We start from the raw sequence: 25,876 nt of genomic DNA, 5'->3' as shown, positions 1-25,876 counted from the left end.
CCAACACCTAACCTCAACCCTAACACCTAACCTCAACCCTAACACCTAACCCCAACATTACCAAAACCTAACCTCAACCCTAACACCTAACGCCAACATTCCCAACACCTAACCTCAACCCTAACACCCAACCCCAACATTCCCAAAACCCAACCTCGACAAATAACCCCAAAACTTAACACCTAATGTAATTCCAACATTCCCAAAACCTAACCTCAACCTCTAACCCCAACATTCCCAACACCTAACCCTAAACTCAACATTCTCAACACCTAACTCAACATTAACACCTACCTAAAACCTAACCCTAACCTCAACATTCCCAACATCTAACCCTAACCTCAACATTCTCAACACCTAACTCAACATTAACGCCTACCTAAAACCTAACCCTAACCTCGACATTAACTCCTACCCAACACCTAACCCCAACACCTAACCCTGACCTCAACAATCCCAACAATTAACCTCAACATTCCTAACACCTAACCCTAACCTCAATATTAACTCCTACTCAACACCTAACCGTAACCAACACCAAACCCCAACACCTAACCTCAATATTAACGCCTACCCAACACCTAACTTTGACATTCCCAACTCCTAACCCCAACATTCTCAACTCCTATCCCGGCCGCAAATACGGTAGTTTGGTTGAAAAAAGGCAAACACCCTGGAATATGGACGCACCAGACTTAGTATATTTTTTTGGGGGGGTTGTTCCCTAAACCTAGGTGCATCATATTTCGGAGCATCTTATACAGCAGAAAATATGGCATGTAACAATTTGTATCACTGTGACAGAACCGCGCAGATTACAATTACAATCAGGAAGAATATGCGTGAAACAGCCACAGAACGCTTCAGAGTGAAGTTCTCACGGAATGGACGGCTGCGTTTTGCACACGGCAGAATACGACCTCCGGGCGACAGATGTTGTGACTGATTGGGGATGAAACTAACTAAAAAATCCAGATGTGACACAAAACTGACATCTGATCACTACTGTCCCCAGCAGGACCTGGCGGTCTCAGCCAATCGCATCACACATTGCATGGAGTGCGGGGACCCTCACTGAAGATGACCATACACTCCATCTTCCATCCAGTGATTCAGAAATTTACTTTATTGGGCATTGGCAATCAACAAAAGTGTGGTCGAAATTCGACTGACTAGTGGCCCACACACTGCGAGATCCTGCTTATTCTTCACTAATCCATCTTAAAGGGCAACTGAAGTAAAGGGAATGTGGAGGCCGCCATATGTATTTCCTTTTAAACAATACCAGTTGCCTGGCTGTCCTGCTGATCCTCTGCCTCTAATTCTCTTAGCCATAGCCCCTGAACAAGCATGCAGCAGATCAGGTGTATGTGACATTATTGTCAGATCTGACAGGATTAGCTGCATGCTTGTTCCTGGTGCGATTCACATGCTGCTGCAGCCAAATAGATCAGCAGAGCTGCCAGGGAACTGGCATTGTTTAAAAGGAAATCAATATGGCAGCCTCCATATCCCTCTCACTTCAGTTGCCCTTTAAAGGACAACCAAGGTGACATGTGACATGATGAGATAGACATGGGTATGTACAGTGCCTAGCACACAAATAACTAGGCTGTGTTCCTTTTTTTCCTTTCTCTGCCTGAAAGAGTTCATCATCAGGTATGCAAGTGACAGTTTCGGTTTGGGTCAGGCTGGGTGAGACTGTGACCCTCACTGATAAGTAATTACAGCCATAAAACACTTTCCTGTCAGTAAATGGCTTCTGAGAGCAGAAAAGAGATAAAAAGGGTCAATAATTCATAGATTTGAGCTCTTGCATACTTCAATGAATGTGTCATTGAGCAGAGAATGAAATAGTAAAAACGTTAAAACTAGATTTAAATACAAAATAAAACTGTGGGACATCTAAAAAAAAATAAGTAATTTTTAGGAGAAAGAGGATAGATACAACTGTTTTTCTCTTCAGTTTATTTTCTCCATGGATGTCCTTCAAAACGAACCTGAGGTGTGAGACCTTTTGAAGCTGCCATATTTATTTCCCTTTAAACACTACCAGTTTCCTGGCTGTCCTGCTGATCTTTCTGGTCAGTAGTGTCTGAATCACACACCTGAAACAAGCATGCAGCGACATCTGATCTGCATGCTTGTTCAGGGGCTATGGCTTAAGGCAGTGGATCAGCAGGTCAGCCAGGGAATGTGCATTATTCAAAAGGAAATAAACATGTCAGCCTCCATATCACACTCGCTTGTTGTGGCTCCATGCACGGATATCAAAAATTGATTGTGTCGATCGAAATCATGTGACCAGTAGCCGATTCCTGTACAATCCACCGATATCTTCTATCCTGCCCAATCAAGTAAATTGATCGCTTTGACTAGATATCAATTTCCATCCATCAAGCAGAATGGAATGTAATCAATTCTCTGCCAATCCGATAAAATGATTGACTTGAACGGTGGATTGATCAGGAAAGTCAAGTAAGGCTAACCTTGATATGTACGTTGCACGATTGCCGACCATGGCTTCACACTACTAAGCGGCTTTCACCGGCCGAGATTGTACAATCAGATTGTGCCATGTGTGGCCAGTATTAGTGCAGTTGGACAGATTTCCCTCGGGTCAGTTAAGGTGAACGATTTGTCCAGGTGACTTGATATGACTGCTGTCCCCTCATGGTGGTCACATGACGAGCTCGCCGCACGCCAACCGTTCACAAAGACACACATTCCTCCCAAAGGTCTGCATGTGTTCTCACGCCAGCCTGTGCCCACCTCCCCCTCCTCCCGACAGCTGGGTGCGAGGAGGGGGCCAGGGGTGTGAGAGGCCAGGGGGTGCGAGGAGGGGGCCAGGGGGTGCAAGAAAAGGGCCAGGGATGTGAGGGGGGCCAGGGGGTGCAAAGAGGAGGCCAGGTATGTTGGGGGGCAAGGGGGTGCGAGGAGGGGGGCCAGGGATGTTAGAGGGGAAAGGGGGTGCGAGAAGGGGGCCAGGGATGTGAGGAGGAGGCCAGGGGATGCGAGGAGAGCCAGGGGGTTCGAGGAGGGGGCCATGGGGTGCGAGGAGAGAGCCAGGGGGTTCGAGGAGGGGGCCAGGGGTTGCAAAGAGGGGGCCAGGTATGTTAGGGGGGCAAGGGGGTGCAAGGAGGGGGCCATGGGGTGCAAGGAGAGAGCCAGGGGGTGCGAGGAGGGGGGCCAGGGGGTGCGAAGAGGGGACCAGGGATGTTAGGAGGGCAAGGGGGTGCAAGAAAATAGGGCCAGGGGGTGCAAGGAAAGGGCCAGGGGGTGCAAGGAGGGGGCCCGTTTGAGGGTGCCTGCCCTACCCTACTCCCAACAGCTGGGTGTGAGAGGCCAGAGGTGCGAGGGGGGGCAAGCACAAAACTTTATCAGCTGTGAGCGCAGAACATGCCAGAGCTGTCCACAGCTGCCGGTGAGGAATGCCACAACTTTCACGGCTTCCCAGAATAGGCAGCAATGCGGAGAGGCGAGCCAGATGATAAGACAGGAAGGGATGACACAGGCATGACACAGCGGTGACCAACCTGTCCAACTGGTTCCACCACAAACTTGCCGACCTCTCTGTCACCCTCGCCTCCCTGAACTCCTCAATGCCCCTTTCCTTCCAGGCACAAATATTTCCCCATTTCTGTCACTTCTTCAGAAATTTCTCAATGAGCCAAAGTAAAATGATCCACTATCCAGGTATCCGTCCAGGAGCTCCTTCCCCAGCCAATCAGGACAACACAGCCAGAGCTGCGGGCGGGGCTCCTCTGTGCCACCTTTACCTGGGCCCCACCCCCTTTGTAGTCAGAACAGCATGTGGATACTAAGCAAAGCTCCTCCCACAGAGCCTGCTGTTAGCTCCTTCAGCTGGGCGGCCTGAAGCAGCAGGATCAGATTTTCAGAGCAGTTAAGTTGAAAGGCCGCGCTGGGACACAGAGGTGACACGATTCGGCTGTCAGACGGTGTATTCTGTGCCCGCAGGTGGCATCGCTGAGCGTGTCACAATGGAACGCGGCTGCCAGTTGTCTCTTTCTGCGTTCCGGCGATTCTGAATCCCAGAAATAGAAGCAATAAAGCGGAATGAATGGTTTTCTATGGCAACGGCTGGTTTTCTCCGCTCGGAGCGACAGATAAACAGCAGCGGAACACGCGGACGCCGGGCCGGCGATATACGACAAGACGATAAGATCACTCTTCCCATTTATGCTGCAGAGTAACCAGCAGTGGAAACTCTGCAGATATGGCCGCTTACCTGTCTAGCAGGGTGCTGCATGTGGGCGGAGCTAGGGACAAGGCAGGCGCCATTCATGGGGGGGCAGCAGAAATGGTCGCCTTGTAGTTACAGCCTGGAAACTTACAGGCCTGAAGGACAACACATGGAGCCAATCCGAATTCACCATCACAGCTGACACAAGCCAGCCATATCATCCAGCAGAGTTTCCAAATATAGGCGGGGCAGGCGGGAATATATATCGGTGCAGCATAAAGCGGTCACCTAAAGGGGGTCCAACGGAAGATCTCCGAATACCCCTAATGTGTTTATGGAATAACTTATACATCACTGGCAAATATATAAGGGGTCTCTGGGGGCCATTGCCCATATCAGATATTGTGGGGGAACTCTACTAATCTCTCTAATTTTAGGAATTTAAAATAGCACTATGTACACGCACCCCTCATTACTATTCACCCCACTGCGTCATTAAAGTGTCCGAACACCTCCAAGCCCACCAAAGGGATGTTCTGTGCAAGGGATGGCCAGGTTTGTGAGAAGTATGCCCTTCCCCCACTGGCCACTGATGGTGACCACAGAGGTTGGTAAACAGAGTTGAAGGAGACCCCCATGTCTGAAAGCAGTCAATGGAGGGTAATTTCCCCAGCATCATGTGGCTGCCATCATGGGGGATCCACAAATCAGGTCTAGCCTGAGGGAAGGTGGATAGTCTACAGGGGACAGAGACATATATTCAGTGGCGTAGCTAAAGAGCTGTGGGCCCCGATGCAAGTTTTACAATGGGGCCCCCCAAGCATTCTATAAATATTAATTGATACGGCGCACCGAAACCTGCCAATGGCAACTACACTGTCAGAGGTGCAAGAAGGGGATGGGGAACAGTTTGTTAATGATCACCACTATTCAAAGCATCTGTAGAAGTGATTATTATGAGCACAGGACCAATAGAGAGCTAATACTGTGATAGAGAGTGGACCCTTCGGGGCCCCTCTGGCCCAAGGGCCCCGATGCGGTCGCTACCTCTGCACCCCCTATTGCTACGCCCCTGCATATATTGAAGGCAGCCCCCAGCAGCCATGGGGACTGATACTTGAGGTACCACACTGACTCCCTATACACACACAGATCCCAGCAGCCACCAGGGGCAGAGGGGAGGGGTTACAGGACCACCAGTACAGCAGTGCCGCCTATACACACACAGACCCCAGCAGCCACCAGGAGAGGGGAGGAGTTACAGGACCACCAGACATGTGACAAAGTGACACAAGATTACAGCAGTCACCCCTTATTTACACACAGACCCAAGCAGTCACCAGGAGAGGGGAGGAGTTACAGGACCACCAGACATGTGACAAAGTGACACAAGATACAGCAGTGACCCCCCCCCCCCCCCCCCAATACACACACAGACCCCAGCAGCCACCAGGGGCAGAGGGGAGGAGTTACAAGACCACCAGACATGTGACAATGTGACACAGGATACAGCAGTGACCCCCCTATACACACAAATAGATCCCAGCAGCCACCAGGAGAGGGGAGGAGTTACAAGACCACCAGACATGTGACAAAGTGACACAAGATACAGCAGTGACACCCCCCCCCCCCAATACATACACAGACCCCAGCAGCCACCAGGGGCAGAGGGAAGGAGTTACAGGGCCACCAGACGTGTGACAAAGTGACGCAGACGGTTCCTCCGCAGCCTCCCCAGCAGGAACAGAGGACAAGTTACAGGAGAATTATGGATGTTATTATTAAACCCATCACACACCATTCATTACCATAAGACACAGCACTGGGCCGGGGGGAACCGTCAGCCGTTGCCATGGGAACGCCGAGCGCAGGCTCCAGGCCCGAGCTTAGAATAGGAAACAGGCGGTAACAGGTAATTAGATTTTATCTGATGCTGCAGAAAGACAAAAGCGATTACAATGGTGCTGAGGAGGGGAGGGGGTGCTGCGGGCATGCTGGGTGCGGTGGTTACCCCGGAGTCAGCGTTCAATAAAACAATCCCAGAGAGGGTGTCAGAGGCCGGGAGGATGTAATCTGCTACCAGCGGGGGGTGGGGGGGCTGCACACAGTACAGGCAATGAGACGGAGGAGCTCAGGAAGAGAGAGTCCTAAACACAGCCAACGTAAATCATCAATATGAGCCAAACTCACCAGTGTGTCCTGCAAGGTGCTCTGACCTCCCCGCCCCTGGGGGTAAATCCAGCCCTGGTCAATGTCTTACTGTACCCGATGTCCCCCAACCTACATGCAGCAATGCCTCATAGACAGGCCAAGGACGACAGGCAGAGTCAGCGGAGCACCCAGAACTTGGTGTTCACCTTCTATAAGTTCAAGCAAGGTCAGAGTACACCCAATAGCACAGAGCAGCCTCCCCTAGGCCCTGGGAGTACTATTACAGGGGGCCATCTGAAGGTGTAGGCCAAGTCCGGGGGGGCTTCTGGAAGGTGTAGGCCAAGTACTGGTGGCCCTTTCTGCCTCACTAAGCTACTCCCATTGGCTCAGGTTGCTGCAGCTTAAAGTCCAATTGACGTAAACTCAGTTGATTGGACATGATTTGGAACGGCACACACCTGTCTTTATAATAATAATAATGGCAGTATTTGTATAGCGCCTTTCTCCTGTCGGACTCAAAGCGCTTGCGAGGCAGCCACTAGAGCGCACTCAGTAGGCAGTAGCAGTGTTAGGGAGTCTTGCCCAATGAACTCCTTACTGAATTACTGGCTTACTGAACAGGCAGAGCCGAGATTCGAACCCTGGTCTCCCATGTCAGAGGCAAAGCCCTTAACCAGTACACCATCCAGCCACTGCTATAAGGTTCCACAGTTCTAAATAAGGTCTCACAGTTGACAGTTCATGTCAGAACACAAACCAAGCATGAAGTCAAATGAATGGTCTGTAGACCAAGACAGGATGTTGAGGCACAAATCCGGGGATGTTTACAGAAAAATGAGCACAGTCTCCATAATCCATAAGTGGAAGGAGTTCAAAACAACTAGGACTCTTCCTAGAGAGCTGGCTGGCCATCTAAACTGAGTGATTGGGGGAGAAGGGCCTTAGTCAGGGAGGTGACCAAGAACCCAATGTCACTCTGTAAGAGCTTCAGAGGTCCTCTGTGAAGAGAGGAGAACCTTCCAGAAGGACAACCATCTCTGCCGCCATCCACCAATCAGACCTGTATGGTAGAGCGGCCAGACGGAAGCCAATCCTTAGTAAACGGCACATGGCAGGCCGCCTGAAATTTGCCAAAAGGCACCTGAAGGACTCTCAGACCATGAGAAACCACATTCTCTGGTCTGATGAGATAAAGATTGCACTCTTTGGTGTGAATGCCAGGCGGCACATTTAAGGAAACCAGGCACTGCTGATCACCAGGCTAATTCCATCCCTACAGTGAAGCATGGTGGTGGCAGCATTATGCTGTCAGGATAAGAGAAGAGATGACTGCAGCAATGTACAGAGACATCCTGGATTAAAACCTGATCCAGAGCTCTCTTGAACTCAGATTGGGGCAACAGTTCATCTTTTGGAGGGGCAACGACCCAAGATAAAGGAGTGGCTTGAAGGGGACTCGGTGAATGTCATTACGTGAGTGTGTGAGAGAGAGACCTGGCTTGGTGTATATAGTGCAGTGGTGAGAGTTTACCTAATGCATTTGTGGTGGACAGGGGCCAGGCTCGCCAGGTGTGGTGGGCGGAGCAGAGAGCGGCCCCCAGAGGCCATGGTTGTAGGCGGAGCTCAGAGCAGTCCTTGGGGACCAGGCTCCTAGGTGTGGTGGATGGAGCAGCCCTCAGGGGCCAGGGTCGCAAGTGAGGTGAGCTGAGCAAAGAGCGGCCCCTGGGGGCCAGGCTTGCAGGTGAGGTGGGCGGGGCACAGAGCGGCCCCCGGGGGACCAGGCTGTACAGACATCTCCTCACAGACCCGGCAGGTGAGATGCAGGATCGCTCAGTCAGATAGATGTACACCAAATATACATGAGGTTACATTACGGCCAGAGAAACACAAAGCATGCTGGGTAAAGAGAACCAGTCGTGTACTAACAGGCGAGGCTGGGAGAAAAATGCCTGTCACTCTATCGCTCTAATAAGGACCAGTTTCCTGCAGATTCAACTCAATCCAAGCTAACAATTCTATGCCTCTCTCGTTTGATAGTTGGATCAAATTAAAAGAAAAAAAAAAACTGATCCCGACTAAAGTCATGATTGGGAAGATTATTATCCAGTTTTGCAGAGAGCTCATCTGTCATGTGACCCCCGTCCCCATCCCCCCTCTCCCAGAGAGAATACGCCCGTCTGGCCTGCTGTATAACACACGTCTCCCCCCCCCCGGTGGCCCGCTGAGGACACCGCTGTATAACACATCCCCGCCGTCCGCAGATCTTCGCACGGATGTTAACGCCGCTCTCCATACATTAGAGGACATTAAATATTCATCAGTCAGAGATCACAATCGATTTTTACACTCAGAAAAAGCAGTAAAAAGTGGTCCCTGAGTGACGGCCGACCCCAGCGCCTCTCAGGCAGCAACATCGCATCCGCCGCAAGTCACCCGCTGACCTTCCAGGTGCGGCCGCCATATTGTCACCAGGGGGCCGCCCAGAACAGGGGTCAGCGGCTGGCGTGGCAAAGTGACACTGAAGTGAAAAAAGCCTTCTGATATAATAAATTGTAGGTGTAGTACAGATAATAAACAGAAGATTAGTAGCACAGATACAAGTCTCATATTTTTATTTTCCATTATATAGTTTTTTTATGTAACATTACATCATTCTCTGATATTTACAGTTTACAAACTACACTCTGCATTTTAAACTATAAAACAGAGCAGCGCTAATGATTCTGAACTCCCCTGCAGTAAAACCTTATCTGAAGTTGTCTTTCACTGTTTCTTTGATGTATAAGCGCTTCAGAAAGCAGCCCTGCAGCTCGAGAGCTCAGAGAAGCTCTTTTGCATAGATAACTGAAGATTCTTAACTCTTTCTGTACTGGAAACAATATGAGACACACATCTGTGCTTCTAATGTTCTATTGTTTAGCTGTACTACACATACAAATTAGTATCTCATAAGATTATTTTCACTTCAGATTCCAGTTGCCTGGCTGTCCTGCTAATCTCTTTGGCTGCAGTAGTGTCTGAATCACACACCTGAAACAAGCATGCAGCCAATCCAGTCACACTTTAAGGGGAACTGAAGAGAGAGGTATATGGAGGCTGCCATGTTTACAGGGTATTTCCTTTTAAGTAATACCAGTTGCCTGGCTGCCCTGCTGACCCTCTGCCTCTAATACTATTAGCCATAGCCCCTGAACAAGCATGCAGCAGATCAGGTGTTTCAGACTTTAAAGTCAGATCTGACAAGATTAGCTGCATGCTTGTTTCTGGTGTTATTCAGATACTACTGCAGCCAAATAGACCAGCAGGACAGCCAGGCAACTGGTATTGGTTACGAGGAAATAAATATGGCAGCCTCCATATACCTCTTCAGTTCCCCTTTCAGTCAGAGCACCTGATCGGCATGCTTGTTCAGGGGCTGTGGCTAAAAGTATCAGAGACAGATAATCAGCAGGACAGCCAGGCAATGTGCATTGATTAAGAAGAAATAAATATGGCAGCCTCCATATGACTTATTACAGCTGCCCGTACATTACACGATTCCCACAGTCAATGGACCATCCAATTCAGTTATTTTATCAAATCGGAGGAGGAACGCGCTTGTTCCATCATGCTCGATCAATGCAAATTGGCTGAATCGAGAAAATTTCTCAATCAAGCAGGATGAAAGATATCGGCCGATCATAAGGGAATCGGCTTTAGTGTTCACGATTTCGATGGACATGTTTTGGTGTCGGAGCCTGGAGGCGGAGCATTGTACAGCTCAGCCAGGGAGGGGGGAATCGCTAGGATCTCGCTGTAGTGTGTGTGGGGGCTTCCAATCGATTTACTTTCAATCGACCACTCTGTTTCTGATTATCCAATAAAGTCGATTGTTTAATCGCTGGAAGGAAACACAAGCAATGTAGTGACACCTTTAATCTTCCACCTGGTTCTACCGATACATTCGATCGATTGTAGTTCAAAATCAATTGAACAAAAAGTAATTTGGAAATGGATTCTCTGCAGATCAGGGCACTCGATAAGTGTATGGGCCCCTCTACAGACACACAACTTCCATCTGTGGGATCTCTGTGCTTCTCAGTTCCCAGCTCTGCACACCTGGGGCTTGATTCACTATGCGGTGCTAACCTACTTAGCACGTCTAAAGTCTTTAGGCGCGCTAACCATGGTTTTCTCAATCAGATCGCGCGCTAAGTCCCACAGGCTTTAATGGGCACTTTGTGCGGAGCACCCTGCGCTCTGTGCAGTGCGCACGTAAAGTTTTGCACGCGAAATGCTCGTTTAGACGTGCTAAGGGGGTTTTCACAGGAGTGCTAACAATTAGCACCGGTTTGTGAATCAAGCCCCTGGTGTATTTATTCCCGGAAGCTGCAGGACAGGCGGTGATCTGATGAATATGGTGTATGGAGGAACTCCGCTCAGTAATATGAAGCCACAGATGTTCTTGGAGTGACGGGACACAGGGCAGACCGCCAGACCGTGTTGGATCGCACCTGCGGTCAGTGGGGCGGAGGCCACATATAAACAGGATGGCTGAAGTGTGTTTATTTCTGTGAGATAAACATCCTGAGTTTATTCCTTACTAATCATCAGAATCAATGTCTCTATCCGCTGGACAATGTGCATCATCCAAAAGCCTGTGCTATATGGCTGGACAGATGTGTCACCCCACAGGCCTGTCCTATATGGCTGGACAGATGAGTCATCCCACAGGCCTGTGCTATATGGCTGGACAGATGTGTCACCCCACAGCCTGTGCTATATGGCTGGACAGATGAGTCATCCCACAGGCCTGTGCTATATGGCTGGACAGATGAGTCATCCCACAGCCTGTGCTATATGGCTGGACAGATGTGTCACCCCACAGGCCTGTGCTATATGACTGGACAGATGTGTCATCCCACAGGCCTGTGCTATATGGCTGGACAGATGTGTCACCCCACAGGCCTGTGCTATATGGCTGGACAGATGCGTCATCCCACAGGCCTGTGCTATATGGCTGGACAGATGCATCATCCAAAAGCCTGTGCTATATGGCTGGACAGATGTGTCATCCCACAGGCCTGTCCTATATGGCTGGACAGATGTGTCACCCCACAGGCCTGTGCTATATGGCTGGACAGATGTGTCACCCCACAGGCCTGTGCTATATGGCTGGACAGATGTGTAATCCAACAGCCTGTCCTATATGGCTGGACAGATGTGTCATCCCACAGGCCTGTGCTATATGGCTGGACAGATGAGTCATCCCACAGGCCTATCCTATATGGCTGGACAGATGAGTCATCCCACAGGCCTGTGCTATATGGCTGGAAAGATGTGGCACCCCACAGGCCTGTGCTATATGGCTGGACAGATGTGTCACCCCACAGGCCTGTGCTATATGGCTGGACAGATGTGTCATCCCGCAGGCCTGTGCTATATGGCTGGACAGATGTGTCATCCCTGCAGGCCTGTGCTATGGCTGGACAGATGTGTTATCCCAAAGGCCTGTGCTATATGGCTGGACAGATGCGTCACCCCACAGGCCTGTGCTATATGGCTGGACAGATGCGTCATACCACAGGCCTGTGCTATATGGCTGGACAGATGCGTCATCCCACAGCCTGTGCTATATGGCTGGACAGATGCATCATCCCACAGGCCTGTGCTATATGGCTGGACAGATGCGTCATCCCACAGGCCTGTGCTATATGGCTGGACAGATGAGTCATCCCACAGGCCTGTGCTATATGGCTGGACAGATGTGTCATCCCACAGCCTGTGCTATATGGCTGGACAGATGTGTCACCCCACAGGCCTGTGCTATATGGCTGGACAGATGTGTCACCCCACAGGCCTGTGCTATATGGCTGGACAGATGAGTCATCCCACAGCCTGTGCTATATGGCTGGACAGATGTGTCACCCCACAGGCCTGTGCTATATGGCTGGACAGATGAGTCATCCCACAGCCTGTGCTATATGGCTGGACAGATGTGTCACCCCACAGGCCTGTCCTATATGGCTGGACAGATGTGTCACCCCACAGGCCTGTGCTGCACCGATCAGTTCATTTGGCTGCAGTGAACAGCAGGCGTCTAACAGATGTGTTAAATGTCAGCTATTGGGTGCCTAAGCAGTCATTAGGGTGTCTGATGCAGGTAGCTAGCAGCCGATAGGCTACCACACTGCATTTCACGGTTGTAGGCGATTAGCTGGGTGCCCGAGGTTAGGCATTAGGAGGAGGGGACAGGGGTAGGGTTAGGCACATATGGAGGGTCATAGGGTTAGGCATTAGGTTGGAGGGTAAGGCACCCAAAATGAGGGGGTACGGTTAGGTCAGAATATAGTAAAATATTGATAACTTCAATCACCATATTCATGCAATATGTTGGCGCTTTAACAATAATAATAATCAATATTGGACTATCTGCAGCTCCACCGAGGCGGCCAGGTTGTGTGATACGTACTGTCCTGTATGCCGGCGGGGGAGGAGGGGGGGGGGGGGGTGGCCGGGATCCCCCACAATGCACTGCCACAGCCCAATAGGATATTTTTCAAGTCCTTTTTCAGTTCAGTTTTTCTCCTACGTTTTCTCCCAGGAGATCATCTTTTATCTTCTTAACTTTTCAGCATTTTGCAATCAGAAAAAGTAGCTGGATGAGTCCTGACAACTATTCTGAGCATTTTCCTGCTTGCTGGCAGTTTTAAAGGGCATTCTATAGTTAAAATGTGAAAATATTATCTAGAACTCTCAGGAGATGAAGTGCATTGAATAAGGGCCGAGGTCTCTCTGGATGAGGTTCCCCTGCTGGTGGGGATACATGTGGAGAATGCAGCAGCAGGAGTGAGACCTCCAACTGGCAGAGGGCTGCAGAATCTCTCCGCCCTACATAGAGTCACTGAGCGGAGCTGACATACGAGACGCAGGAAGCGTCTGAGCCGTGTTATCAGTGTGACAGGAGCGCACATACACACATTATACACATTACACGCCTATTAGCGTGTCACCGAGTCGGGAATGCCATGTGGCTCCCACACCGTACACACACCATATACTCACTGTACAAGGCACACATGCCGTACACACAAATACTGTACACATACTGTATACACACACCATATAATCACTGTACAATGCATACACACACACTGTACACACACACTGTACACGATAGGATCAGCCATGAATGGAATGTAGACAAATACTGTACACATACTGTATACACACACCCCATATACTCACTGTACAATACATACACACACACACACACACGCCGTACACAATGTACAATGCGTACACACGCCATACACATACTGTATACACACACACACACGCCATACACATACTGTATACACACACACACACACCATACACACACTGTACACATACACGCCATACACACAAACACCGTACACATACTGTATACACACCATATACTCACTGTACAATGCACACACGCGCCATACACATACTGCATACACACTGTATACACACACACCATATACTCACTGTACAATGCACACGTGCCGTACACATACTGTATACACACACACACACCATATAGACACATATCACACACATACTTGTACACACTCAGGGCCAGATTTGTACTTTTTACTGCCCAAGGCTATCACCAGCCGTCCTGGACCGACAGCATCCTAACCCCCCCCCCCCTCACATGGCAGGGATTAGATTGTAAACTCCTCTGAGGACAGTTAGTGACATGATGGCAGGCATTAGATTGTAAACTCCTCTGAGGACAGTTAGTGACATGATGGCAGGCATTAGATTGTAAACTCCTCTGAGGACAGTTAGTGACATGATGGCAGGCATTAGATTGTAAACTCCTCTGAGGACAGTTAGTGACATGATGGCAGGGATTAGATTGTAAACTCCTCTGAGGACAGTTAGTGACATGATGGCAGGGATTAGATTGTAAACTCCTCTGAGGACAGGTGACATGATGGCAGGGATTAGATTGTAAACTCCTCTGAGGACAGGTGACATGATGGCAGGAATTAGATTGTAAACTCCTCTGAGGACAGTTAGTGACATGATGGCAGGGATTAGATTGTAAACTCCTCTGAGGACAGTTGGTGACATGATGGCAGGCATTAGATTGTAAACTCCTCTGAGGACAGTTAGTGACATGATGGCAGGGATTAGATTGTAAACTCCTCTGAGGACAGTTAGTGACGTGATGGCAGGGATTAGATTGTAAGGTCCTCTGAGGACAGTTAGTGACATGATGGCAGGGATTAGATTGTAAGGTCCTCTGAGGACAGTTAGTGACATGATGGCAGGCATTAGATTGTAAACTCCTCTGAGGACAGTTAGTGACATGATGGCAGGGATTAGATTGTAAGGTCCTCTGAGGACAGTTAGTGACATGATGGCAGGCATTAGATTGTAAACTCCTCTGAGGACAGTTAGTGACATGATGGCAGGGATTAGATTGTAAACTCCTCTGAGGACAGTTAGTGACATGATGGCAGGGATTAGATTGTAAACTCCTCTGAGGACAGTTATGCTGGGAATACACGGTTCGTTTTTGCCTTCGTTTAAACCTTCGTTTCGATTGTGCCTTTTGTCCTTTTCGATCCCGAAATAATCAGTCATACGGTTAATATCACCACCCACGGTTTAGTTTTTTTTTCCGATTCTGATGGTTTCGTTTTTCCAATGATCGAAGGCTGCAAAGAAACGAAAATCCCTTTTTACAGGGACGGACTAGCATAAACGAATGTATAATCGATCTGAACAGCCATCAAGCCTACCAATGGCTCGATTAGATGGATAAAGAGAGATAATATCAAACATGTTCGATCACTAGTCGTTCGTTTTTGGGGTCTATTAATCGAAACTATAATGAGATTATGACTATTTTCACATACGTTTTCAACACTCGATTCGTTTACCGAACGAATCGAAGGTTTAAACGAAGGCAAAAACGAACCGTGTATTCCCAGCATTAGTGACATGATGGCAGGGATTAGATAGTAAGCTCCTCTGAGGACAGGTGACATGATGGCAGGGATTAGATTGTAAACTCCTCTGAGGACAGTTAGTGACATGATGGCAGGAATTAGATAGTAAACTCCTTGGCGAGCGGCACATTTGGTGAGTGACAGGCAGCTCAGAGATCCCTGTAAGTGGCCATTCGCTGCCTCTTCATCCCCATGTGCTAGACCCGGCTGTTGGTAGCCACCCACCCCTATGTGCTAACTATGTGGCAGGACAAATGTTTGACAAGCAAACTGCTACTGCCACCCTGCTGCCCACAGCCCGCCCCTTGCTTTCCTGGTGCCCGAGGCCATGGCCTGTGGCCTTGCCTGAAATCCAGCCATGCCTATATACACACACAGTGTGATGTCACTCCCCAGAGCACCGGAATCAGTCAACAATTACCAAACATCACTCCACCCTAAGCTGATAATCGGCTTCTATGTATATAAGATATAAAAGGTTAAGGGGCCCATACACTGGTCGATTTCAGCCATCGATTTGTGGCAGATTTCAATGGATTTGATCTGACAGGATGGATTTGATCTATCTGACAGAAATCCAGGTCGATCTGCTGCTGGCAGCAGATCGATGGCCCATAGAGGGGCATTGGATCTAATGGTCCAATAATGCATTTAAGGGGCCCATACACTGGTCGATTTTAGCCATCGATTGACGGCTGATTCGATCGAATCGGCTAGAAATCGATGCAGCAGAAAGTATTATCGATCGTCCGATCGATCTGATCAATTGGTCCAGACGGAAAATCTGGGTCGATCAGCTGCTGGCAGCCAATCAATGGACCATAGGGTTGCATTGGATCGAATGTCAATCGTTTTCATTCTGAAATCTATTGAAATTCGATTCCTACTGTGTGGCCCACTTCAGATACATTCATGTCAGATTCCACCTGATTAGGCATCTGACAGAAATCTATCTGATGGTCGAATCTGCTGCAAATCATATAAGTATATGGCCACCTTTAGATAGATTTCCAATCCATTTCAAAATCTATTGGGAATCTGTTCCTAGTGTGTGGCACACATCAGATAGATTCCTGTCAGATTAGACTTGACAGGCATCTGACAGAAATCGGACGGTCGAATCTGCTGAAAATCTTTAAGTGTATGGCCACCTTTAGACGCCTTCTATATTCTTGTAACTCTGAGCGACTTAACAACCACAGTCCTGTCCCCGCCCACCTCAGGGGTTCCCCTCAACCCTACAAGATACAGGGGAGCCTCTCAGACTAAGTGCAACAAGTGGGCAGAGCCGGGAACTCAGGGATACAGAGACATCATCACCAAGAAACAGGTGGGCAGAGCCGGGAACACAGGGCAAAACCGGGCAAATGCAATCGATTGTACAATGTTCTTGAGATTTTGTTAACATTCCCGATTGCACCTTTTGGAGGACTTCAGCCCAGAATCGATCGACCATGTTGAGGCATAATGAAATGATCGAATCAGAAGGTCGAACGGCCGCAATGTCCTTTATCATAATAAACTGCAGGAAGGGCCTGTGGCAGCTCTATCTGTACACAGAGTGTCAGCTCCTGTGACCAGAGCTCCATCATACGCCTCCTGTGTGTGGGCGGCACCCCCGGATCCTGGCACAGGGGAGCCTCCTGCCTCCGGGGAGTGGGGGGTAGGGGGGGGGGGGGAGGCGCAGGAGGTGACAAGACGCTGACAGCTACTTACTCACCTCTGTGACTCACGAGAACGGTGCACCCGGCGTGATCACTCTCCCCCCCCCCCCCCTCCCCGATCATTAGCTCCACCTGCGCCAGCATCACTCCCCCCCTCCCCGATCATTAACCCCACCTGTATGTGCTGCAATCACTTATCATCCTCATTAACCCCATCAGCGCCAGACCCTAGCACAGCATTAACCCCATCAGCGCCAGACCCTAGCACAGCATTAACCCCATCAGCGCCAGACCCTAGCACAGCATTAACCCCATCAGCGCCAGACCCTAGCACAGCATTAACCCCATCAGCGCCAGACCCTAGCACAGCATTAACCCCATCAGCGCCAGACCCTAGCACAGCATTAACCCCATCAGCGCCAGACCCTAGCACAGCATTAACCCCATCAGCGCCAGACCCTAGCACAGCATTAACCCCATCAGCGCCAGACCCTAGCACAGCATTAACCCCATCAGCGCCAGACCCTAGCACAGCATTAACCCCATCAGCGCCAGACCCTAGCACAGCATTAACCCCATCAGCGCCAGACCCCCAGCACAGCATTAACCCCATCAGCGCCAGACCCCCAGCACAGCATTAACCCCATCAGCGCCAGACCCCCAGCACAGCATTAACCCCATCAGCGCCAGACCCCCAGCGCAGCATTAACCCCATCAGCGCCAGACCCCCAGCGCAGCATTAACCCCATCAGCGCCAGACCCCCAGCGCAGCATTAACCCCATCAGCGCCAGACCCCCAGCGCAGCATTAACCCCATCAGCGCCAGACCCCCAGCGCAGCATTAACCCCATCAGCGCCAGACCCCCAGCGCAGCATTAACCCCATCAGCGCCAGACCCCCAGCGCAGCATTAACCCCATCAGCGCCAGACCCCCAGCGCAGCATTAACCCCATCAGCGCCAGACCCCCAGCGCAGCATTAACCCCATCAGCGCCAGACCCCCAGCGCAGCATTAACCCCATCAGCGCCAGACCCCCAGCGCAGCATTAACCCCATCAGCGCCAGACCCCCAGCGCAGCATTAACCCCATCAGCGCCAGACCCCCAGCGCAGCATTAACCCCATCAGCGCCAGACCCCCAGCGCAGCATTAACCCCATCAGCGCCAGACCCCCAGCGCAGCATTAACCCCATCAGCGCCAGACCCCCAGCGCAGCATTAACCCCATCAGCGCCAGACCCCCAGCGCAGCATTAACCCCATCAGCGCCAGACCCCCAGCGCAGCATTAACCCCATCAGCGCCAGACCCCCAGCGCAGCATTAACCCCATCAGCGCCAGACCCCCAGCGCAGCATTAACCCCATCAGCGCCAGACCCCCAGCGCAGCATTAACCCCATCAGCGCCAGACCCCCAGCGCAGCATTAACTCCATCAGCGCCAGACCCCAGCGCAGCATTAACCCCATCAGCGCCAGACCCCCAGCGCAGCATTAACTTCATCAGCGCCAGACCCCCAGCGCAGCATTAACCCCATCAGCGCCAGACCCCCAGCGCAGCATTAACCCCATCAGCGCCAGACCCCCAGCGCAGCATTAACCCCATCACTGCCAGACCCGCCCGCACAGCATTAACCCCATCAGTTCTAGACTCCTCCCCCCCGCACAGCATTAACCCCATCAGCGCCAGACCCCCAGCGCAGCATTAACCCCATCACTGCCAGACCCCCGCACAGCATTAACCGCATCAGTTCCAGACTCCTTCCCCCCCCCCCCCCCCCGGCACAGCATTAACCCCATCAGCGACAGACCCCCAGCGCAGCATTAACTCCATCAGCGCCAGACCCCCCCCCCCCCCCGCACAGCATTAACCCCATCACTGCCAGACCCCCGCACAGCATTAACCCCATCACTGCCAGACCCCCACACAGCATTAACCCCATCAGTTCAAGACCCCCCCCCCCCAAAAGCACAGCATTAACCCCATCAGTGCCAGACCCCAGCAGAGCATTAACCCCATCACTGCCAGACCCCCCCTTTTTTTTCCACAGCATTAACCCCATCAGTGCCAGACCCCAGCACAACATTAACCCCATCACTGCCAGACCCCAGCACAACATTAACCCCATAACTGCCAGACCCCCGCACTTTGCACATATTCTCACACACAAGAATTAACTCCTTGTTTCCCAGACAACACAGTTACAACTCCAGCTGGAGTTAACTCCCGAAGTGCCAGGTGATTCTGCTCATGTTAACCCTTCGAATGCTGACAGAGTAGCCAATCACAAGCACGACTTTACATGGGCTAGTTTCCACACTACATTAACGTCTTCACTGCCAGACAGAAGCACGTTACGTCATCCTCATGCAGAATTAACCCATTACAGGCTCCTGGAGAACCGCAGTGCATTAACTCTATACATACCAGTCAAGCTATGCCACCACCAACACTGCCAATTACCCCCAGCTGTGCCAGAGCCAACAAACCAGCCAGTCCAGGGGTAACTCTGACACTGCCAGACCCATCAGTGTAGGGTGAGCGACATGCAGCATCAGATGTACAGGATTAACCCCGAGGATGCCGGAGCCCCCCCAGCGAGCTGCCGGTACAGGTTCTCCCCGGTATGACCCCCCCATGAGACAGACCCTCACCCTCCGCACAACATTACCACTTACCAAGTGCCAGGAGCAGCCAGATGCCAGCCAGCGTGCCCATGATGGGGGTTACAGGGCCATCCAATGCGCAGAGGGGTCCAGGGTCACAGGTCAGCCGAGGCTAAGCGAGGAGCAACCCTGTCCTGGGGAGACAATGGGGGATTGTTAGAGGGGGGCCCCATAACCAGCACACTGCATACAGAACACACAACAGCCAGCATTGTCACTGCCAGGCTTACAGGAGAGACTGAGGGAGTGATTATATATATATATATATATATATATATATATATATATATATATATATATATATATACACACACACAGGAGAGGAGAGAGATACGCACAGGCTTACAGGACACATTGTTATTGTCATACTTATAGGGGGGAGAGATATAGATAGGTAGGTAGATAGACAGACAGAGACACACATCCATACATACACTACAGACAGAGGCAGCCGGGCAGGTTTGGGCCAGTGGGCGCCGTCCTGCGTGCAGCAGCCCCAGCTGTGACCCTGACCCGGGAGGATACATTGTATATAATAATGTGTATAGAATGTATGGATACAATGTAACGGCTACACACAGCCCCGCCCTCTCCGCACACAGCACACGCTACATACATGATCCGCGCACACTACATACATGATCCAGATTGCAGCAGCTCAGATCAAGGACTGACAATGAGCCAGCCAAACCCAGACACACCCCTAGAGACACCACGCCCCCAGCACAGATGCCACGCCCCTGGCACACACAGCCCAGCCCCCTCCTCACAGGAGAAGCAGCCTGAGAGACGGACTTGAGAGAGAGAACAGCAGCCGATCACTCACAGCGCTCTCTATGCAGACAACAGCTCCAACAATCACTACAGGGAAATATAAAACTATTACTGAGAGAGTCCATCATTATACACCCCTCCTGTCCATCATATATCACACCTGACCATCATACACCCCTCCTGACCATCATATATCACACCTGACCACCATACACCCCTCCTGACCATCATATATCACACCTGACCACCATACACCCCTCCTGACCATCATATATCACACCTGACCACCATACACCCCTCCTGACCATCATACACCCCTTACTGACCATCATATATCACACCTGACCACCATACACCCCTCCTGACCATCATATATCACACCTGACCACCATACACCCCTCCTGACCATCATACACCCCTTACTGACCATCATATATCACACCTGACCACCATACACCCCTCCTGACCATCATATATCACACCTGACCACCATACACCCCTCCTGACCATCATATATCACACCTGACCACCATACACCCCTCCTGACCATCATACACCCCTTACTGACCATCATATATCACACCTGACCACCATACACCCCTCCTGACCATCATATATCACACCTGACCACCATACACCCCTCCTGACCATCATATATCACACCTGACCACCATACACCCCTCCTGACCATCATACACTCCTTACTGACCATCATATATCACACCTGACCACCATACACCCCTCCTGACCATCATATATCCCACCTGACCATCATACACCCCTCCTGACCATCATATATCCCACCTGACCATCATACACCCCTCCTGACCATCATATATCACACCTGACCACCATACACCGCTCCTGACCATCATATATCACACCTGACCACCATACACCCCTCCCAGGGGTGTAGCAAGCAATAGGGGGTGCAGAGGTAGCGACCGCATCGGGGCCCTTGGGCCAGAGGGGCCCCGAAAGGGCCCTCCCTCAACTACAGTATTAGCTCTGTATTGGCCCTGTGCTCATAATAATCACTTCTATAGATACTTTGAATGGTGTTAATCATTAACAAAGCTGTTCCCCATCCCCTTCTTGCACCTCTGACACTGTAGTTGTCATTGGCAGGTTTTGGTGCGCCATATCAATTGTTATGTATAGAGTGCATGGGGGGCCCCATTGTAAAACTTGCATCGGGGCCCCTAGCTCCTTAGCTACGCCACTGACCCCTCCTGACCATCATATATCACACCTGACCATCATACACCCCTCCTGACCATCATATATCACACCTGACCATCATATATCCCACCTGACCACCATACACCCCTCCTGACCATCATATATCACACCTGACCATCATATATCCCACCTGACCACCATACACCCCTCCTGACCATCATATATCACACCTGACCATCATATATCCCACCTGACCACCATACACCCCTCCTGACCATCATATATCACACCTGACCATCATATATCCCACCTGACCACCATACACCCCTCTTGACCATCATATATCACACCTGCCCACCATACACCCCTTACTGACCATCATATATCACACCTAATCATAATACACCTCTCCTGACCATTATATATCACACCTGACCATCATATAATCACACCTGACCTCTACACACCCCTTACTGACCATCATATATCACACCTGACCTCTATTCACCCCTTACTGACCATCATATATCACACCTGACCATCATATATCACACCTGACCTCTTTACACCCCTTACTGACCATCATATATCACACTTGACCATCATATATCCCACCTGACCAGTGACCACCATACACCCCTTACTGACCATCATATATCACACCTAATCATAATAAACCTCTCCTGACCATTATATATCACACCTGACCATCATATATCCCACCTGACCATCATACACCTCTTACTGACCATCATACACCCCTCCCTACCATCATATATCACACCTGACCATCATACACCTCTTACTGACCATCATACACCCCTCCCTACCATCATATATCCCACCTGACCATCATACACCTCTTACTGACCATCATACACCCCTCCCTACCATCATATATCACACCTGACCATCATATATCACACCTGACCTCTATTCACCCCTCCTGACCATCATATATCACACCTGACCATCATATATCCCACCTGACCACCATACACCCCTTACTGACCATCATATATCACACCTAATCATAATACACCCCTCCTGACCATCATATATCACACCTGACCATCATATATCACACCTGACCATCATACAACCCTCCTGACCATCATATATCACACATAATCATAGTACACCTCTCCTGACCATTATATATCACACCTGACCATCATATATCACACATGACCTCTATACACCCCTCCTGTCCATCATACACCCCTCCTGACCTTCATACACCCCTCCTGACCATCATATATCACACCTGACCATTATATATCCGACCTGACTATCATACAACCCTCCTGACCATCATATATCACACCTGACCATCATACAACCCTCCTGACCATCATATATCACACGTAATCATAGTACACCTCTCCTGACCATTATATATCACACCTGACCACCATACACCCCTCCTGACCATCATACACTCCTTACTGACCATCATATATCCCACCTGACTTTCATACACCCCTTACTGACCATCATATATCACATCTTACCATCATATATCCCACCTGACCATTATATATCCTACCTGACCATCCTACACCCCTCCTGACCATCATGTATCATAACTAATCATAATACACCTCTCCTGACCATTATATATCACACTTGACCATCATATATCGCACCTGACCATCATACACCCCTCCTGACCATCATATATCACACCTAATCATAATACACCTCTCCTGACCATTATATATCACACTTGACCATCATATATCCCACCTGACCATCATACACCTCTTACTGACCATCATACACCCCTCCCTACCATCATATATCACACCTGACCACCATACACCCCTCCTGACCATCATATATCACACCTGACCTCTATACACCCCTTACTGACCATCATACACCCCTCCTGACCATCATACACCCCACCTGACCATCATACACATCACCTGGCCATCATATATCCCACCTGACCATCATACACCCCTCCTGACCATCATATACCCCTCCTGACCATCATATATCCCACCTGACCATCATACACCCCTCCTGACCATCATATATCCCACCTGACCTCCATACACCCCTCCTGACCATCATATATCCCACCTGACCTCCATACACCCCTTACTGACCATCATACACCCCTCCTGACCATCATATATCCCACCTGACCTCCATACACCCCTTACTGACGATCATATATCCCACCTGACCATCATATATCACACCTGACCATCATATATCACACCTGACCTCCATACACCCCTTACTGACCATCAAATGAAACAAAGACCGCACTCACGTCAGTGGGTAGGCTGGTGCCGGGCCCCAAGGCTTCTATCAAACACTGTCGTCATGGAGGAGTCCGCACACAGACTTATCGGAGCAATCACCACAATTTTATTGTCCCATCACATGTATGAAGATACACAGTCAGACCTGCATAGGCCGACGATCGTTTCGGGGCCACTCAGGGTCCCCTTTATCAAGGCAAGTAGCAGAAAAGACATATACACCTAGTCAGTGCAAAACAATCACAATAAGTACCCCCAAGCACAGATCCCTATCTACGCCCATGGGCGTGTGCATCAATCAAAAAAACGTTTCATGTTTGAATTGCAGGCTGTGTCCTATCATTGGATCTTCTCACCTGTCAGTCCTGCCCTGCTCACCGACTCCACCGGCCCACATCAGAGTTAACATCACCGCGCTCGTCTCCATGCATGGCGTGGGCGTGGCTACTGGTTACTCCAAGGACCAACCAACCCTCAGCCAATCAGCATGTCAGCGCGTTCCGCGTCACGTGTACGCATATACGCGTACACCCCCATACTTGCAAGAAGTACAGTATCAAACAATATCTGAACTGCGACTCGGACTTCGTTGTATATCTCTTGAAGTGTCCCTGTGGCCTGGCCTATGTGGGTAAGACCACAGGGCCATTCAAGAAACGATTTCAGAAGCATCGCAGTGACATTAAAATGGCACTTGAGGCAGAGGAGAAGGGTAGGAAACCAGATGCCACCAAACCAGTGGCAGTACATTTTCTTGAGGCAGGACATAGTATGCATAGTTTAAGGGGGATGGCTATCGAACAGGTGTTGGCCCCTAGAAGAGGGGGTGATCGGAAAAAACGTTTGCTACAAAGGGAAGCGTTCTGGATTTTTACATTAACCATCTTAGCGGTATGGACGAGCTCAGCTCGTCCATCACCGCCGATGGCTGCCGCTCAGGCCCTGCTGGGCCGATTTTGTTCAAATAAAGAGCAGCACACGCAGCCGGCACTTTGCCAGCCGCGTGTGCTGCCCGATCGCCGCCGCTCTGCGGCGATTCGCCGCGAGCAGCGGCGAAAGAGGGTCCCCCCAGCCGCCTGAGCCCAGCGTAGCCGGAACAAAAAGTTCCGGCCAGCGCTAAGGGCTGGATCGGAGGCGGCTGACGTCAGGACGTCGGCTGACGTCCATGACGTCACTCCGCTCGTCGCTATGGCGACGATCTAAGCAAAACAAGGAAGGCCGCTCATTGCGGCCTTCCTTGTTTATTCTGGGCGCCGGAGGCGATCGGAAGAACGCCTCCGGAGCGCCCTCTAGTGGGCTTTCATGCAGCCAACTTTCAGTTGGCTGCATGAAATAGTTTTTTTTTAATTTAAAAAAAACCCTCCCGCAGCCGCCCTGGCGATCTTAATAGAACGCCAGGGTGGTTAAATACTGTGAAGCCCAATGGTCTTAACAGTAATAATGGATTAGCATGTTTTCTGGGTGAGCGATAATGTGTCATAGACTATTCATATTTTTGTTTGCAACAGGTTGTTTTTAAGTGTTTTTATGATTACATATGTTTTATGTTTCATAGGGGTTGTCACATGCACTTCGAGGGTTGCCGGATGCCCCCTTCAACATATCCTTTAATTCCTAAAATGTAAATATATATGCAGATATATGTCTTTGCAATATTATTTTGTCTCACCTGTGTGGTATACAGTCCGCCTGTCCTATGGCTCTACATGCCCACTAGAGTGACATTCGTTTTTTGTGCGGTCTCATGTTGTTATAGTATGGGACTGCACCTAATGTTGTGGTTTGCCGTTATGGCAACGGTATGCTAATTGAATGCAATGCGCCGTCCTTATGTTTATTGCGGACATGCCCATAAGATGGTTGCGTATGACGTCTCAGTCATACGCCCCTTTTTGAGACTGCCTAGTGCAGCAGGGTGGGACGCATGCGCATGCTGTGGCGTACGTGTGGATGTCACGTGACTATGCGTCTATACGTACGCATGACGCATG

At 50.1% G+C, this 25,876-nt stretch overlaps 1 protein-coding gene across 2 annotated transcripts in view; it reads right to left on the bottom strand.

Moving 5' to 3' along the window:
* Nucleotides 1-20,372, bottom strand: part of LOC137547431 (immunoglobulin superfamily member 3-like) — an 86,773-nt gene extending 66,401 nt beyond the window's left edge. Inside the window, exons 1-2 of one of the 2 annotated variants that reach the window (XM_068271014.1) lie at nt 20,289-20,372; nt 19,663-19,784 (exon numbers count right to left, since the gene is read on the bottom strand). In XM_068271014.1, the coding sequence (XP_068127115.1) occupies nt 19,663-19,702 (40 nt within the window). In that variant the 5' untranslated portion in view covers nt 19,703-19,784; nt 20,289-20,372. Of the gene's footprint in view, nt 1-19,662; nt 19,785-20,084; nt 20,107-20,288 lie in introns of those variants that run through there. The other variant, XM_068271015.1, reaches the window with a different exon arrangement.
* Nucleotides 20,373-25,876: the final 5,504 nt, after the last annotated feature.

This window comes from Hyperolius riggenbachi, chromosome 2, assembly GCF_040937935.1.
Source record: "Hyperolius riggenbachi isolate aHypRig1 chromosome 2, aHypRig1.pri, whole genome shotgun sequence".
Classification (NCBI taxonomy): domain Eukaryota; kingdom Metazoa; phylum Chordata; class Amphibia; order Anura; family Hyperoliidae; genus Hyperolius; species Hyperolius riggenbachi.
Note: the sequence above shows the minus strand (reverse complement) of the source record. Positions and strands in the feature narration are given on the sequence as shown.